The sequence below is a fragment of the Erythrolamprus reginae genome, chromosome 1 (genome assembly GCF_031021105.1).
Source record: "Erythrolamprus reginae isolate rEryReg1 chromosome 1, rEryReg1.hap1, whole genome shotgun sequence".
In the NCBI taxonomy this organism is placed as follows: Eukaryota; Metazoa; Chordata; class Lepidosauria; order Squamata; family Dipsadidae; genus Erythrolamprus; species Erythrolamprus reginae.
The window spans coordinates 13,776,413-13,794,001 of record NC_091950.1 but is presented as its reverse complement, the minus strand read 5'-3'; the positions used below and the strand labels follow the sequence as shown (position 1 = coordinate 13,794,001).

At 45.2% G+C, this 17,589-nt stretch overlaps 1 protein-coding gene across 4 annotated transcripts in view; it reads left to right on the top strand.

The window, feature by feature from the left end:
- The window catches only part of LOC139163754 (granulocyte colony-stimulating factor receptor-like), a 59,779-nt gene that overhangs the window by 18,597 nt on the left and 23,593 nt on the right, over positions 1-17,589 (top strand). For 2 of the 4 annotated variants that reach the window (XM_070744845.1, XM_070744834.1), the window contains exons 6-7: positions 4,072-4,223; positions 8,936-9,116. In XM_070744845.1, the coding sequence (XP_070600946.1) occupies positions 4,072-4,223; positions 8,936-9,116 (333 nt within the window). The remainder of the gene's footprint in view (positions 1-4,071; positions 4,224-8,935; positions 9,117-17,589) is intronic. The other 2 variants (XM_070744861.1, XM_070744853.1) reach the window with 1 other exon arrangement.

Genomic DNA, 17,589 nt, shown 5'->3' with positions numbered 1-17,589 from the left:
CCTCCTTTTTCTCTCTATGGTTCCTACTCTGGCTCTAGCTCCTCCTCCTTTTCTCCTCCTCCTTCTATAACTTCTTATCCTTCTTTCTCCTTCTCTTCCTCCTCCTTCTCTTTCTTCTCTTCCTCCTCATCCTATAATGTCTCCTTCTTTCCCCTTCTCCTCCTCTTCCTCCTCCTCCTACAACTTCTTCTCCTTCTCGTTTTCTCCTTCTTCTTTTCTTCCTTTTCACCTTCTCCTGCTATAATTTCTCTTCCTTTTTCTCCTTCTCCTTCTTCTCCTCCTCTTCCTCCTCTCCTCCTTCTTTTTCTCTTTCTATGGCTCCTCCTCCTTCTTCTCCATGCTTTGAATTTTAATGCTTCCTCCGCTTGCTTATCAAATCAAGAATCTCTCAAGTGTGCCAGGCCAAGATATAAATCACATCAATGACAATACTCTCCATTTCAGCTGCTTAATAACCGTGGCAGCAGGACAACCTGAGTTACAGGTAAGACGGCGTGGCTGTGGGTCTTGCCTCCCAAGGACAATTCCATCTGTCCGTCCATCACCCTGGGGGGGAATTATTGACCCCCTCATAGAGGGTCCGCAACTTGGGCGTCCTCCTCGATCCACAGCTCACATTAGAGAAACATCTTTCGGCTGTGGTGATGGGGGCGTTTGCCCAGGTTCGGCTGGTGCACCAGTTGCGGCTCTATCTGGACCGGGACTCACTGCTCACAGTCACTCATGCCCTCATCACCTCGAGGCTCGACTACTGTAACCCTCTCTACATGGGGCTACCTTTGAAAAGTGTTCGGAAACTTCAGGCCGTGCAGAATGCAGCTGCGAGAGCAATCATGGGCTTTCCCAAATATGCCCATGTTACACCAACACTCCGCAGTCTGCATTGGTTGCCGATCAGTTTCCGGTCACAATTCAAAATGTTGGTTATGACCTATAAAGCCCTTCAGGGCACCGGACCAGATTATCTCAGGGACCGCCTTCTGCCGCACGAATCCCAGCGACCAGAGTGGGCCTTCTCCGGGTCCCGTCAACTAAACAATGTCGCTTGGCGGGACCCAGGGGAAGAGCCTTCTCCGGGTCCCGTCAACTAAGAGTGGGCCTTCTCCGGGTCCCGTCAACTAAACAATGTCGCTTGGCAGGACCCAGGGGAAGAGCCTTCTCTGTGGTGGCCCCAGCCCTCTGGAACCAACTCCCCCAGAGATTAGAATTGCCCCCACCCTCCTTGCCTTTCGTAACCTACTTAAAACCCACCTCTGCCGTCAGGAATGGGGGAACTGAGATACTCTTTCCCCCTAGGCCTTTACAATTTTATGCATGGTATGTCTGTATGTATGTTTGGCTTTTATAATAAGGTTTTTTAACTGTTTTAATATTGGATTGTTATATGCTGTTTTTACTACTGTTGTTAGCTGCCCCGAGTCTACGGAGAGGGGCGGCATACAAATCCAATCAATCAATACATACATACATACATACATACATACATACATACATACATACAGTTGGAAATATAGGTGGTCCTCATCTTACAATCACAAATGAGCCAAAATTTCTGCTGCCATCTTTTTTTCTGTTTTTCTTTGGGGGGGGGTTAGTTTTTGCTTCTACGCATTCACAGAAGTCAAGTTTTTGGGCACTGTGCATGTACCGCCATCTTGGTTTTGGCTCTCTTTTTTTTGCTAGGTTTTTTTTTTTTTTTTGCTAGATTTTGCTTCCACACATTCGCAGAAGCAGAGTTTTGCACACGTGCGAGCCTGTGTGGCACAGCCACATGGCGTGCAATGCCCACACAGCCACGTGGTGTGGGAGGAAGCAAACTGGCAGCAAGGTCAGTGAGAACCCACCCCCTGGGGACTCATGGTCTCTGTATCCACAGGCTCCCTAGGGAGATGGGTGAAATCACTACATGTTTGGAGGTGTAAAAGACCTCAGGGCTGCCCTATAACCTGTTCTGCCTGACGGGCCAGTTGAGCAGCAATGAAAGACAAAATCATATATACTGACTGTAGGTTTCTGAAACACAAAGTACAGTGGTACCTTTGCCTAAGAACACCTCTGCTTATGAACTTTTCTAGATAAGAACTGGGTGTTCAAGATTTTTATGCCTCTTCTCAAGAACTCAACTCAACCTAGACAAGACGGAGTGGCTGTGGGTCATGGCTCCCAAGGACAATTCCATCTGTCCGTCCATTACCCCTGGGGGGAGAACTATTGACCCCCTCAAAGAGGGTTTGCAACTTGGGCGTCCTCCTCGATCCACAGCTGACATTGGAACATCATCTTTCGGCTGTGGCGAGGGGGGCGTTTGCCCAGGTTCGCCTGGTGCACCAGTTGCGGCCCTATTTGGACCGGGAGTCATTGCTCACAGTCACTCATGCCCTCATCACCTCGAGGTTCGATTACTGCAACGCTCTCTACATGGGGCTACCTCTGAAAAGTGTTCGGAAACTTCAGATCGTGCAGAACGTGGCCGCGAGAGCCATCATGGGGCTTCCTAGATTCGCCCACGTTTCTGCAACACTCTGTGGGCTGCATTGGTTGCCGATCAGTTTCCGGTCACAATTCAAAGTGTTGGTTATGACCTTTAAAGCCCTGCATGGCATTGGACCAGAGTACCTCCGGAACCGCCTGCTACCGCACGAATCCCAGCGACCGATAAGGTCCCTCAGACAGTGTTCCCTCTAATTTTTGGGGGGAGTGAGCGGAAAAGTATAGTGTCTGAGCGGCAGTCCCTTCGGGACTGGGCAGCACAGAAATAATAAATAAATAAACAAACAAACAAACAAACCACCCTGTTTTGCCTCAGAGAATTTCAAAATACTGTACCGTGTGTCTATAACAGTGAGCTCATAATAGGGCAACTCTATCAATATCAAAATGCCACTTAATCCCGCACGAATCCCAGCGACCGGTTAGGTCCCACAGAGTTGGCCTTCTCCGGGTCCCGTCGACTAAACAATGTCATTTGGCGGGACCCAGGAGAAGAGCCTTTTCTGTGGCGGCCCCGACCCTCTGGAACCAGCTCCCCCCAGATATCAGAGTTGCCCCCACCCTCCTTGCCTTTCGCAAGCTCCTTAAAACCCACCTCTGTTGTCAGGCATGGGGGAATTGAATTTTTTTTTTCTCCCTTCCCCCTAGGCTTATAGAATTTATACATGGAATGTTTGTTGGTATGATTGGTTTCTTAAATTGGGGTTTTTTAGATTACTTTTTAATATTAGATTTGTTACATTGTTTTTTATTGTTGTTAGCCGCCCCGAGTCTTCGGAGAGGGGCGGCATACAAATCTAAATAAACTAAACTAAACTAAACTAAATAGTTGAGCTAGTTTCAAACTAGATTTTGATTTTCTTTCTCTCTTCCTTACTCCCATTCTTTTTCTTTCCCTTTTCCTTCCTCTCTTTTTTCTATCTGTTTCTCTCTCTTCCTCTCTCTCTCCTTCCCTCTCACTCTTTCCCTCTCGGCTTCTGGGCAGGTTTGGAAAACTCTGAGTTGATGATGATTTTTAAGTGAGCGATTGCTCACTGCTCAGCTTAGAGGGAACTATGCCCACAGAGTTGGCCTTCTCCGGGTCCCGTCGACCAAACAATGTCAATTGGCGGGCCCCAAGGGAAGAGCCTTCTCTGTGGCAGCCCCGGTCCTCTGGAATCAACTTCCCCTGGAGATTAGAACGGCCCCCTCACTCCTTGTCTTTCGTAAATTACTCAAGACCCATCTATACCGCCAGGCATGGGGGAGTTGAGACACCTTTATGTATGTATATGTTGTTTGCTTTTTTAAATATGATAGGGTTTTATGTGCTTTTTAATATTAGATTTGTTTTCGCTGCAATATTGTTTTTATTATTGTTGTGAGCCGCCCCGAGTCTTCGGAGAGGGGTGGCATACAAATCTAACAAATTGAATTGAATTGAATTGAACTATTTTCTACTTACAAACCCGAGCCTCCAAAACTGTAACCAGAAAAGGCAGGGAGACCCGGCTCATCTGGTTCCAAATCTGTTAGCAGAGGAGATGGCCATCAGCCAACCACAACGTAACCCATGTGCCTTCTTCCCATTGTTCATCCTAGTGAAACTGAGTGCGCCAGTATTGAATGTGGTTCTACCTCAAAGTCGCTGCCTCCAGCCACAATGGAACCAGCCAGGGGACGAGCTGATATCGGCAACGGAGGCCCAGTACGAGATCCGATATTGCGACCTGGTCGAGTTGCCTTGCCTGCAGGTAGGTGCCAAGCTTTTACAGTCCCAAATGGGCCACAGGTAATCCTAGACCTAGGATCATAATTGAGCCATGAATTTCCACAACTAAGGCGGTGGTTAAGTGAGTTTTGCCCCATTTTATAACTTTTCTTGCCACGGTTGTAAAGCGAATCGCTGCAGTTGTTAAGTTGGTGACACGATAGTTATGTGACTGACTTCTCCATGGATTTTGTGAAAGTATGAGCAGAGTAATCCTTGTTTACCAAGGTTGTGTGCACACAGAAATGTTTAGATTGATATTAGTTGCGAATAACTACACAGCCACACACAGACATGCTAATTTGAATTAAAGTTTACTTACATACAGTAAATAACATTTATTATTTATTGGATTTGTATGCCGCCCCTCTCCGGAGACTCGGGGCGGCTAACAACAGTAATAAAACAATGTACAATAATAATCCAATAAATACTAAAAATGATTAAAAAACCCATTAATATAAAACAAACAAACATACCTACAGACATACCATACATGAAATTGTAAAGGCCCAGGGGGAAAGAGCATCTCAATTCCCCCATGCCTGGCGGCAGAGGTGGGTTTTAAGTAGCTTACGAAAGGCAAGGAGGGTGGGGGCAATTCTAATCTCTGGGGGGAGTTGGTTCCAGAGGGTCAGGGCTGCCACAGAGAAGGCTCTTCCCGTAGGTCCCGCCAAGCGGCATTGTTTAGTTGACGGGACCCAGAGAAGATCCACTCTGTGGGACCTAACTGGTCACTGGGATTCATGCAGCAGAAGGCGGTCCCTGAGATAATCTGGTCCGATGCCATGAAAGGCTTTATAGGTCATAACCAACACTTCATCTTCAGATAAATAGTCTAAAGTCAGAATAGCCAGAATAACAATACAAATATTACCAAGTACAGTGGTACCTCTACTTACGAACTTAATTCGTTCTGTGATTAGGTTCTTAAGTAGAAAAGTTTGTAAGAAGAAGCAATTTTTCCCATAGGAATCAATGTAAAAACAAATAATGTGCGTGATTGGGGAAACCACAGGGAGGGTAGAGGCCCTGTTTCCTCCCAGGAGATTCCTAGAGAGGCCCCACGGAGGCTTCTCCCTGCCTTTTCCAGTTACAGTTTCAGAGGCTCGGGTTTGTAAGTGGAAAATGGTTCTTGAGAAGAGGCAAAAAAATCTTGCACACCCGGTTCTTATCTAGAAAAGTTTGTAAGTAGAGGCATTCTTAGGTAGAGGTACCACTGTACATAATCTTTCTTATCAGTTGTCTTTGTCATAATCAGCAAACAAAGATATCAAGCCTACGAATCCCAGTGACAAGTTAGGTCCCACTGAGTGGGCCTTTTCCGAATCCCGTCAACTAAACAATGTTGTTTGGTGGGACCCAGGGGAAGAGCCTTCTCTGTGGCGGCCCCGGCTCTCTGAAACCAGCTCCCCCCAGAGATTAGAATTGCCCTCACCCTCCTCGCCTTTCGTAAGTTCCTTAAAACCCACCTCTGCCGTCAGGCATGGGGGAACTCAGATATTCCTTTCCCCTAGGCCTTTACAATTTATGCATGGTATGTTTGTGTGTATGTTTGGTTTTATAATAAGGGTTTTAGTTGTTTTAGTATTGGATTGTTACATGCTGTTTTTATCATTGTTGTTAGCCGCCCCGAGTCTACGGAGAGGGGCGGCATACAAATCCAATAAATAAAAATAAATTAAAAAAATAAACATATTTTAGTTGATATACATAACTACTATACAGAGAGATTGCAGAGAAAATGCAGAGCGAACCTAACAAAGAGAAAGAGACAAAGAGAAACAGAGAGGGTGACTCAGAGAAATAAGCCATGGACTCTAGCTCCCTCTTATGGCAGTCTGCAACTCCTGCAGCCAATATATTGCCAACCAAACAGTTATGGACAAAGTCCTAAAAGATTTTGCCTGTCAAAAGGACACAAAAGGGGAATCGCCTGACCCCGTGAGGCTGCAACCGTCATAAATGCAGGTAGTCTTCAACTTGCAATGGTTCATTTAGTGAATGTTAAAAGTTACAACGGGCCTGGAAAAAGTGAGCTATGACCGTTTTTTCACACTTATGACTGTTGGAGCCTCTCTGGGGTTGTGTCCTCAAAATTCATATTTGATTTGTATTTATGATGGTTGCCGTGTGTCCTGCGGTCACGTGATCCCTGTTTGTGACCTTCTGACAAGCAAAATAAATGGGAAATCGACAATTCCCTTAACAACTATGTTGCTAACTTAACAAATGTAAGGAGTCACTTAACCACGGTGGCAAGGAAAGACATAAAATGGGGCAAACTCACAGAATAGAATAGAATAGAATAGAATAGAATAGAATAGAATAGAAAATAGAAAAAATAGAAAATAGAATACAATAGAATAGAATATGGAATACAGAATATATACAGTGTTCCCTCAATTTTTGCGGGTTCAAACTTCGGGAATAGCCTATACCACGGTTTTTCAAAAAATATTAATTATTATTGTTATTATTATTATTCATTGGATTTGTATGCCGCCCCTCTCCGCAGACTCGGGGCGGCTAACAACAATGATAAAAAACAACATGTAAAAATTAAAAATTCTTTGCAGTTTTTTTTCTATACCACGGTTTTTCCCACCCGATGACGTCATCGCCAAACTAATAATTTTTGCAAATAAATAACAAAAAAAGAATTATTGTTAATAAATAATTATGTTTATAAATATCACGATCACTAAGTGTCTATTAAATGGTGAGTACCAGTAATAATGGTGAGTAAATGGTTGTTAAGGGAATGGGAAATGGTAATTTAGGGGTTTAAAGTGTTAAGGGAAGGCTTGTGATACTATTCATAGCCAAAAATGGTGTTTTTACTTCCGCATCTCTACTTCGCGGAAATTCGACTTTCGTGGGCGGTCTCGGAACGCATCCCCCACGAAAATCGAGGGAACACTGTGGTAGAATAGAGTAAAATAGAATAGAATAAGAAATAGGGTAGGATAGGATAAGATACAATAGAACATAGAATATAGAATAATGTATAGAGAGTAGAATAGAACAGAACAGAATAGAATATAATTTTTTATTGGCCAAGTGTGGTTGGATACATAAGGAATATGTCTTGGTGCATATGCTCTCAGTGTACATAAAAGAAAAGAGATATTTGTCAAGAATCATCATGAGGTACGACACTTAATTATAGTCCGGTTACAAAAAAACATATTAGGAAGCACTCAATATAAATTGTAAGGATACAAGCAACAAAGTTACAATCATACAGTCGTTTGTGGGAGGAAATGGATGATAGGAACAATGAGAAGATTAATAGTAGTGCAGATTTAATAAATAGTTTGACAGTGGTGAGGGAATTATTTGTTTAGCAGAATGATAGCATTTGGGAAAAAACTGTTATTGTGTCTAGTTGCTCTGGTGTGAAGTGCCCTATAGCATCGTTGAAACAGTTTGTGAACAGGATGCGAGGGGTCAGTAAATATACTGCTCAAAAAAATAAAGGGAACACTTAAACAACACCACATAAATCCAAGTAAATCAAACTTCTGTGAAATCAAACTATCCACTTAGGAAGCAACACTGATTGACAATCAATTTCACTTGCTGTTGTGCACATTCAACTTTGTACAGAACAAAGTATTCAGTGAGAATATTTCATTCATTCAGATCTAGGATGTGTTCCTTGTGTGTTCCCTTTATTCGTGCAGAATGCGGTTGCAAGAGCAATCATGGGCCTCCCCAGATATGCCCATGTCTGGTCAACACTCCGCAGTCTGCATTGGTTGCCGGTCAGTTTCCGGTCACAATTCAAAGTGTTGGTTATGACCTATAAAGCCCTTCATGGCATCGGACCAGAATACCTTCGGGACCGTGTTCTGCCCCACAAATCCCAGCGACCAGTTAGGTCCCACAGAGTTGGCCTTCTCCGGGTCCTGTCGACGAAACAATGCCGTCTGACGGGACCAAGAGGAAGAGCCTTCTCTGTGATGGCCACGGCCCTCTGGAATCAACTCCCCCTGGAGATTAGACCTGCCCCCACCCTCCTTGCCTTTCGCAATCTCCTAAAAACCCACCTATGTTGCCAGGCTTGGGGAAGTTGATATTCTCCGTAGCTACTATGATTTATGTATGGTTTGCTTGGGTTGTGTGATTAATTTTTATGATAAGGGTTTTAATCTGTTTCTAATATTGGATTAATACATTATGTATTGTGTTGTGAGCCGCCCCGAGTCTTCTGAGAGGGGCGGCATACAAATCTAATAAATAATAATAATAATAATTATTATTATTATTATCATTAGTAGTAGTAGTAGTGGTGGTAGTAGTATATTTTCACAGCCTTCTTTTTGACTCGTGCAGTATACAGGTCCTCAATGGAAGGCAGGTTAACAAGCTTTTCACATAACAACATAAATTTTGGGCTCAATTGCAGTCGTAACTCAAAGATTGCCTAACCATGGCAGTTGGCTAAACCTCTGAATTTTGATCCCATAACTATGGGGGATTCCATGCCGTCCTAAGTGTGAAAAATGCTCCTTGGTCCCCTTTTTTTCAGCGCCTTTGTAACCTCGAACGGTCACTAAATGGACGGTTGCAAGTCAAGGACTACCTCAATTTTTAGATCAGTTTGCACTGGCAGATCTACTGTAATTTTTAACTTTCTCTCATAAAGATGTGGGGCCAAACACTTAACCTGGCTGCACACACCCGCAGGTAAATTTTACAGCCCTGGAGAACGTACCGCTTTCGGCAAACATCTGTGGGCTGTTTCCCTTCACCAACTACTCCATTCAAATACGGGCAAAGTATCTGCAGAGTCCCGCTTTCCAAAGCGATGGGGATCCGTTTTGGAGCAACTGGAGTTTGGAGACATTTGCAAGGACCCTTCCAGCAGGTATGGGAACGCACCTGTTTTTATTTGATGTGATTGTGTTACCCATTGCTGACTTACAAGATATAGATTCACAAAGTTGGAAGGGACTTTGTAGGTCATCTAGTCCAATCCTCCCCCCCAACCAATAGCAATAGCATTTAGACTTATATAGAATAGAATAGAATAGAATAGAATAGAATTTTATTGGCCAAGTGTGATTGGACACACAAGGAATTTGTCTTGGTGCATATGCTCTCAGCATACATAAAATAAAATATACATTTGTCAAGAATCATGTGGTACAACACAATGATTGTCATAGGCGTCAAAGAAGCAATATTAATAAAAATCTTAGGATATACGCAACAAGTTACAGTCATACAGTCAACATGGGAGGAAATGGGTGATAGGAATGATGAGAAAAACTAGTAGAATAGAAGTGCAGATTTAGTAGAAAGTCTGACAGTGTTGAGGGAATTATTTGTTTAGTAGAGTGATGGCGTTCGGGAAAAAACTGTTCTTGTGCCTAGTTGTCTTGGTGTGCAGTGCTCTGTAGCGACGTTTTGAGGGTAGGAGTTGAAACAGTTTGTGTCCAGGATGTGAGGGGTCAGTAAATATTTTCCCCGCCCTCTTTTTGACTCGTGCAGTATACAGGTCCTCAATGGAAGGCAGGTTGGAAGCCATTGTTTTTTCTGCAGTTCTGATTATCCTCTGAAGTCTGTGTCAGTCCTGTTGGGTTGAAGCACCAAACCAGACAGTTATAGAGGAGCAGATGACAGACTCAATGATTCCTCTGTAGAACTGTATCAGCAGCTCCTTGGGCAGTTTGAGCTTCCTGAGCTGGCGCAGAAAGAACATTCTTTGTTGTGCTTTTTTGATGATGTTTTTGATGTTAGGTGACCATTTTAGGTCTTGAGATATGATAGAACCTAGAAATTTGAAGGTCTCTACTGTTGATACTGTGTTGTCTAGTATTGTGAGAGGTGGAAGGGTGGAAGGGTTTCTCCTAAAGTCTACCACCATTTCTACGGTTTTGAGTGTGTTCAGTTCTAGATTGTTCTGGTCACACCACAAGGATAGTTGTTCAACTTCCCGTCTGTATGCGGATTCATCTTTGTCTCGAATGAGTCCGATCACTGTTGTATCATCTGCAAACTTCAGTAGTTTAACAGATGGATCATTTGAGATGCAGTCATTAGTGTATAGAGAGAAGAGGTGAGAGTACATATACCACTTCATAGTGTTTTTACAGTCCTCTCTAAGCGGTTTACAGAATCAGCATATTGCCCCCAACAATCTGCGATCTCATTTCACCCACCTCGGAAAGAGGGAAGGCAGAGCTGGTGGTGAGATTTGAACTGCTGAACTACAGCTAGCAGTTGGCTGAAGTAGCCTGCAGTGCTGCACTCTAACCACTGCGCCACCCCGGCTCAAGTAGAAGACCCTACACCAGTGGTCCCCAACGTTTTTTCCACCAGGAACCAGTTTCAGCAAGACAATTTTTCTATGGCCCGGTGGGGGCGGAAAGGGGTGTGGTTGGGGGCGGGATTAAGCATGGGGGTGCTGGTCCTCCCCGCCCCTCTTTCCCGCCATTGCCCTGTGGCCGGCAGAACCTGTGGCCCAAGCCCTCTTGCCCGGCAAGAGGTGAAGCGCTGGAGGGAGGGGGTCAGGCCGGCCCTCCTGCCTCCCCCCCAGCCAAAAACACAAAGGCGTGCCGCAGCAGAAGCCAAAAGAGGCTTGAACCTCCCGGTCCTTCCCGCCCCTCTGTCCCATCCATCACCCTGTGGCTGGCAGAACCTGCCTCCCAAGGCCTCTTGCCTGGCGGGAGGCGAAGCGCTGGAGGGAGGGGGCGGCGGCAGGAGGGCCGGCAGCTGCTGACTCTGCGGCCCGGTGCAACATGCCCCGCGGCCCGGTACTGGTCCGCGGCCCGGTGGTTGGGGACCCCTGCCCTACACTATTTATGACAAATGGTAGTCTCTTCTTGAAAGCCTTCAGTAACGAAGCTCTCACAACTTCCGAGAGCAAGCTGTTCTATTGGATGTTTGTTCTCACTGTCAGAAAATTCCTCCTTATTTCCAGGTTGAATCTCTCCTTGGTCAGTTTCCATCCATTATCAAAATGGGTGCACAGTGCAGTCAGGCGGTAGAGAAAGCAAGTAGGATGCTTGGCTGCATAGCTAGAGGTATAACAAGCAGAAAGAGGGAGATTATGATCCCGCTATATAGAGCGCTGGTGAGACCCCATTTGGAGTACTGTGTTCAGTTCTGGAGACCTCACCTATAAAAAGATATTTATAAGATTGAACGGGTCCAAAGACGGGCTACAAGAATGGTGGAAGGTCTTAAACATAAAACGTATCAGGAAAGACTGAATGAACTCCATCTGTATAGTCTGGAGGACAGAAGGAAAAGGGGGGACATGATCAAAACATTTAAATATGTTAAAGGGTTAATAAGGTTCAGGAGGGAAGTGTTTTTAATAGGAAAGTGAACACAAGAACAAGGGGACACAATCTGAGGTTAGTTGGGGGAAAGATCAGAAGCAACATAAGAAAATATTGTTTTACTGAAAGAGTAGTAGATCCTTGGAACAAACTTCCAGCAGACATGGTAGATAAATCCATAGTAACTGAATTTAAACATGCCTGGGATAAACATAGATCCATCCTAAGATAAAATACAGAAAATAGTATAAGGGCAGACTAGATGGATCATGAGGTCTTTTTCTGCCGTCAGTCTTCTATGTTTCTATCCCTTGTCTGGCCTTCAGATGCCTTGGAAAATAGCTTGATTCCCTCCTCTCTGTGGCAGCCCCTCAAATATTGTAAGACTGCTATCATGTCTCCCCTGGTCCTTCTCTTCATTAAACTAGCCATGCCCAGTTCCTGCAACGGTTCTTCGTATGTTTTAGCCTCCAGTCCCCTGATCATCTTTGTCGCTCTTCTCTGCACTCTTTCTAGAGTCTCAACATCTTTTCCGAATTTCCTTTGGCCTGTTGGGTCCTTTTTTTGCCGTCCACAGGCTCCTGAGGCTCTCCTGAAGCTTGGGGAGGGCGAAAATGGTTCCCCCCCACCCTCCAAGATGCCAAAAATCAGCTGGCCAGCACACACATGCACACTGACATAGGGCAATGCATCGCAGGCAGTCAGATGTGGCACATCACATCACAGCCCTATACATTGGTACCTCGACATACGAGTTTAATTCGTGCCAGAGCCGAGCTCGTATGTCGATCAATTCGTATCTCGAATGAATACATTTAGATTTGGCTTTTCGCGCCGAGATAACTGGAAAAAAATTGAATTCTTGCGCCACCTAGCGGACGCTCGGCTCGTATCCCGAATTTGAGCTCGGGTGTTGAACAGAAATTTTGCTCGCGTCTCAGCTCGTAACTTGGAATACTCGTATCTAGAGGTACTACTGTACGAGTGATAGCGAACCTATGTTATGCATGCCACAGGTGACACACTGAGCCATATCTGCCGTCACGCGAGTCATCGCCCTAACTCAGCTCCAGTGTGCATGTGTGTACCGGCCAGCAGATTTTTGGCTTGTGCTGAGGCTCTGGGAGTGGAGGAAGCCGTTTTAGCCCTCCTCAGGCTCCAAGAAAACCTCTGGAGCCTGGGGAAGGCCAAAAATGGGCTTACAGAACCCACGCAAAGTTGGGTGGGGGGCTTGTGCATGCATTCTCTGAGGGTGGGGCGACACAGGGGGATCACATACGCATGCGTTGGGGGCATTGAATTATGGGTGTGGTACTCGCATTTGCGCAATAGCATGTGTGCACATGCTTTTGGCACCCAGGGAAAAAAAGGTTCACCATCACGGCCCTATACCATTTCAGACAAAAGGTTATTTATTTATTTATTTATTTATTCATTCATTCATTCATTCACTCACTCACTCACTCACTCACTCACTCACTCACTCATTCATTCATTCAAATTTTATGCCGCCCTTCTCCTTAGACTCAGGGCGGCTTACAACATGTTAGCAATAGCACTTTTTTAACAGAGCAAGGCTATTGCCCCGACAATCCGGGTCCTCATTTTACCCACCTCGGAAGGATGGAAGGCTGAGTCAACCTTGAGCCGGTGATGAGATTTGAACCGCTGACCTTCAGATCTACAAGTCAGCTTCAGTGGCCTGCAGTACAGCACTCTACCTGCTGCGCCACCCCGGCGCATTATGCATTCTCTTCTTTAAATCCTCCAGTGTTGAAGCATTGAGAACTTCTGAAGGTAGCTCATTCCGCCGATTCAATGTCCTGATTGTCAGGAAATTTCGCCTTAATTCCGGGTTGCTTCTCTCCTTGATTAGTTTCCATCCATCGCTTCTTGTCCTACCTTTTAGGGCTCCAAATCGTCCCCCAAACAAACCTCAAACCGCCTCTGGTCGCAATTAGTCAACTGTCTGTACGGCAATAAATCCCAAATTTATTTAGCAAAACGAGAACAGAGCAAGGAGTTCAGGGAACAAAAGATCCAGGTGGTCAGTCTGGAATGCCACACAGGAATGCAAGGAATTCTTGGCAAGTTCAAAGGTCAGCACACAACACTCCAGGAGCTCAGCGTCCCCTTAAGTCTCATTCCCCAGGTGTGCCTGGTGAAGCTGGGCGGGACACTCTCCTCATGAGCGGCCTCCTCCGTCTGAGCTGATCCTGCCTCTGCTGCACTCTCCAAGCCCTTACATCAGAAGGGGGTGGTTTATGTTCCTTGGCTGAGCTCTGTTCCTGCCTGCTTGTAGGCCTTGCTAATTCAGCCTGGCTTGAACTGACTCTGTCCTTCCTCGGTTTCCTCCAAGGCCAATGGAGCTGCCTTCTCCACTCACTGTCAGTTCTTCTTCCAGCTTATCCAACAGAGTTGGAAAGGACCTTGGAGGTCTTCTAGACCAACACCCTACTCAAGCAGGAGACCCTGTATGCATGATGGTGAACCTATGTCACACTAGCCATATTGGTGGGCATGGGACCTCACATCTGGCGTTTATGCACAAGATCAAAAGCAACGTGAGAAAATATTATTTTACTGAAAGAGTAGTGGATCCTTGGAACAAACTTCCAGCAGATGTGGTAGATAAATCCACAGTAACTGAATTTAAACATGCCTGGGATAAACATATATCCACCCTAAGATAAAATACAGAAAATAGTATAAGGGCAGACTAGATGGACCATGAGGTCTTTTTCTGCCGTCAGACTTCTATGTTTCTATGTTTCTAAGCCGGCAAGCTGATTTTGGGCCCTTCTGACCCCATTAGGAGACAAGAAACAGCCCGTTTTCAGCCTCCAGAGGGGGTGGGGATGGCCCATTCTTTGCTCTGCCCAGGCTCCAGAGTCTTCCTAGGAGCCTGGGGAGGGTGAAAAAGGCCTTCCCACTCCTCATTGGAGACCCCCCCAGAGGTCAGAAATGACCCATTTCCCAACTTGAAGAAGTTGGCAAATGGGCCATTTCTGACCTTTGGAGAGCCTTCGGTGGGGGAGACCATTTTTGCCCTCTCCAGGCTCCTGGGAGAGCGAAAACCAGGTGTGCCACCACAGGCCGGGAGAGGGAGAGAGTCATGTGTACATTCACGGGGGACTTGCATGGAATTTATGGGTGTAGGCATGTATGCACGTGATCCCCTCCATGCCCCCTCCATTTTGGCACATGAACCAAAAGAGGTTCACCATCGCCACCCAACACCATTTCAGACAAAAGTTTGTCCCATCTCTTCTTAAAAACCTCCACCAATGGCGCACCCACAACGTCTGGTAGCCACCCGTTCCACTGATTAATTGTTCTCTGATTGTCCTCCCCGCTTGAAATGCTGAAAGAGTTGTTCTCGCCCGTTCCAACAATTTCATTGACAGCTTCAAGAAGCTCTTAGCTTTTCCTAGAATGTGGCGCACCGCGGTGGACACAGCCATCAATAATGACCTAATCTGGATGCAGAGTCATGCTCATAATGAAATCAGCACCTTGGAGAGCTCTGCCGGAGCAGTTGCTTTCATTAGGCGGTACAACAAGATGTTGTCTCAGCAAGGAACTTCAAATGGTCCTCAACTTACGACCACGATTGGACCGGGTTTCCCATGGTTAAGCAAGGCAGTTTTTTTAAGGCAGTCCAACCCTCATTTTATGACTTTTGTGGCATTGTTGCTTAGCAAATTGATTGATTGATTGATTAATCGATTGATTGATTTGACTTCTATGCCGCCCTTCTTGAAGTAGGGTGGAGTACAACATTGTAATACAAACAATATACGTGTATAAATGTAATTATTTTTAAAAAGGAATATACAAAATTAGCAAAAACCTCCATTTATTCTATCTAGCACAAAAATAGTGCTGTCAGTTAAGTAGATTCCTTAGGCATGACTAGTAATAAATCAATTTCACTGGAACTTTAGGTGTGTGTTCTTCCTGGTCTTTGTGTCTGAAATGTCCTTAGGAAATATGGCAAAGAGAAGGACCAGGGGAGACATAGAAACATAGAAGATTGATGGCAGAAAAAGACCTCATGGTCTGCCCTTATACTATTTCTTGTATTTTATATTAAGATGGATATACAGTATGTTTATCCCAGGCATGTTTAAATTCAGTTACTGTGGATTACTGCTGGAAGTGTGTTCCAAGCATCTACTACTCTTGCAGTAAAATAATATTTTCTCACGTTACTTCTAATCTTTCCCCCAACTAACCTCAGATTGTGCCCCCTTGTTCTTGTGTTCACTTTCCTATTAAAAACACTTTTATCCTGAACCTTATTTAACCCTTATTTAACATGATAGCAGTCTTCTAATATTTGAGAGGCTGCTACAACAATAGAATAGAATAGCCAAGTGTGATTGGACACACAAGGAATTTGTCTTGGTGCATATGTTCTCAGCGTACATAAAAGAAAAAGATACATTTGTCAAGAATCATGTGGTACAACACTTAATGATTGTCATAGGGGGTCAAATAAGCAATGAAGAAACAATCAATATTAATAAAAATCTTAGGATACAAGCAACAAGTGACAGTCATACAGTCCTAAGTGGGAGGAAAAGGATGATAGGAATGATGAGAAAAACCAGTAGGAATAGAAGTGCAGATTTAGTAAAAAGTCTGACAGTGTTGAGGGAATTATTTGTTTAGTAGAATTATGGCATTTGGGGAAAAACTGTTCTTGGGTGTAGTTGTCTTGGTGTGCAGTGCTCTGTAGTGACGTTTTGAGGGTAGGAGTTGAAACAGTTTGTGTCCAGGATGCGAGGGGTCAGTAAATATTTTCCCCACCCTCTTTTTGACTTGTGCAGTCTACAGGTCCTCATTGGAAGGCAGGTTGGCAGCCATTGTTTTTTCTGCAGTTCTGATTCTCCTCTGAAGTCTGTGTCGGTCTTGTTGGGTTGCAGCACCGAACCAGACAGTTATAGAGGTGCAGATGACAGACTCAATGATTCCTCTGTAGAACTGGATCAGCAGCTCCTTGGGCAGTGGTTGTGAGAGCTCCAACACTTGAGACTTCCAAAAGGAGACTGGATGGTCAGTTGTCTGAAACGGTAGAGGGCAGGCAAGGGTTCCTCATCTCCTGGTGTGCTCCTGGAAATCAGCACAGACGCGCATGTGTCAGTGCGAGATTCTGCTTCTGCGCATGTGCCAGTAGTGAAATCTCACATGAGGATGCTCTCGTGCATGAGATTTTGCCAATGTTGGGTGGTTTCTTTGCTTCCGCGCATGCATGGAAGCAAAAAACGCCAAAAACCAGCAAAATCTCATGCACACAAGCGTCCTCATGTGAGATTTCACTTCCGGTGTATGCACAGGAGCCAAATCTCACATGTTCACATGCCGGGGACACAGAGATGCATGTGCATCTTCCTTTCCGCTACCACACTGTTGTGTTTGGGCCTGGGCCAGCCGTTGCTCCCACAGATGGGAGAGATGCGGCACAAAGTGAATGCGAAAGCCTGGCTGACAGCCAGGAAGATGTGGCAGACAGCCAGGAAGACGTGGCAGACAGCAAGGAGGACGAGGCCACTGGGACGCAGGATTCAGCAGACAGCCCAGGGGATTTGGCCTGCAGTCCCTCAGACAGTCTTTCCTCCCTGAGTTCTTCTGCAGATCAATATATTGATCTGCGTAGCCGAAGAGCTATGCAAAGAAGGGATCGCTTTAAGGAGTATTACAAGTCATTACAGGAGCACCTGGGCTGGGTGTGGTTCTTATACTGAGGGCTGGGTGTGGTTCCCTTAATGAGGGCTAAAGGGATAAAAGGGAACAAAGGCCAAGGCAAACTGTGGCTGTTTATCTGTGTTATTTTGTGGTTCCTGCTCTGAAGATTCTGTTCCGTGCCGTTGGAGTTTTCAACCCAGCTTTTTCAGACAAGTGGGAGGTGAAAACTCTGGGAATTGCTGTTTGCTCCAAAGATTCAAAAGGACTCCTGAAACGTCTTTGCTCATTCCAGGTTGTCTTTGTTTGTTTTCTCCTGTGTTTTTGTATGCGGCTGAAGTAAGCCTTGCGCTATCATTGTTT